The following is an 873-nucleotide window of genomic DNA, read 5'->3' as shown; positions in this document are numbered from 1 at the left end:
GATCAAGCCTCACAGGATACTTCATTCAGGACTTGATCATAATTCTAAATTTTCTTTAGGTCCCCATATGATTATCAGCACCCCCAACCAGCAGGAAGTATCCTGGAAAACTGTGTCAGCATTCCCAAAATGGACTATTGATATTTTCCTTTGTTTAGAATGTTGGTTACAAGTTGTTATTGCTAATGGTCAAGAGAAAAGCTAAACAAAGAATATTAGATACAGAGTTCTTGTTTTTATTTTTTTTTAAAGGGGGGAAGTGGTGTGGGACAATGATTTATATTCTGGCAATTACATTTTAAATAAACGCTGATTGGCCAGTAGCCAGGCAGGAAGTATAGGCAGGACAACCAGACAGGAAGTAGAGGTGGGTCAATGGGAACAGGAGAATTCTGGGAAGAAGCAATCCCATTCCTCTGCAGTCCCACCACAGACACAGAAGCAAGATGTGACTGCTTTGTTGAAAAAAAGGTACAGAGCCATGTGGCTAACATATACTAGAATAATATGCTAATATAAGTGAAAGAGTTATTAAGAAGCCTGAGCTAATGGGCCAATTAGTTTATAGCTAATGTAGACCTCTGTGGGATTTCTTTGGGACTTAATGATTATGGGAACTGGGCAGGGTAGAAAACCTCGGTCAACAGCTTACAGTTGGTGGTCTTGCAGCAGGTGGTTTTACAGCAGCTGGGTGTACAGCAACAGCTGGTTACACAGGTTGGCTTACAGCAGGTGGTTTTACAGCAGCTGGGTGTGCAGCAGCAGCTGGTTACATAGGTTGGCTTGCAGCAGGTGGTCTTGCAATAGGTGGTTTTACAGCAGGTGGGTGTGCAGCAGCTGGTTACACATGTTGGCTTACAGCAGGTGCTCTTG

General features: G+C 43.0%; 1 protein-coding gene across 1 annotated transcript in view; it reads right to left on the bottom strand.

Moving 5' to 3' along the window:
• Positions 1-608: 608 nt before the first annotated feature.
• The window catches only part of LOC126510331 (keratin-associated protein 9-3-like), an 18,552-nt gene continuing 18,287 nt past the window's right edge, over positions 609-873 (bottom strand). The window contains exon 4 of the mRNA XM_050156862.1: positions 609-867. Within this exon, the coding sequence (XP_050012819.1) occupies positions 609-867 (259 nt within the window). The remainder of the gene's footprint in view (positions 868-873) is intronic.

The sequence above is a fragment of the Alexandromys fortis genome, unplaced genomic scaffold, assembly GCF_014885135.2.
Source record: "Alexandromys fortis isolate MF-2015 unplaced genomic scaffold, M_Fortis_MF-2015_v1.1 scaffold_31, whole genome shotgun sequence".
Taxonomy (NCBI): domain Eukaryota; kingdom Metazoa; phylum Chordata; class Mammalia; order Rodentia; family Cricetidae; genus Alexandromys; species Alexandromys fortis.
The sequence above is the reverse complement of the archived record's forward strand: the minus strand, read 5'-3'. Positions and strand labels throughout refer to the sequence as shown.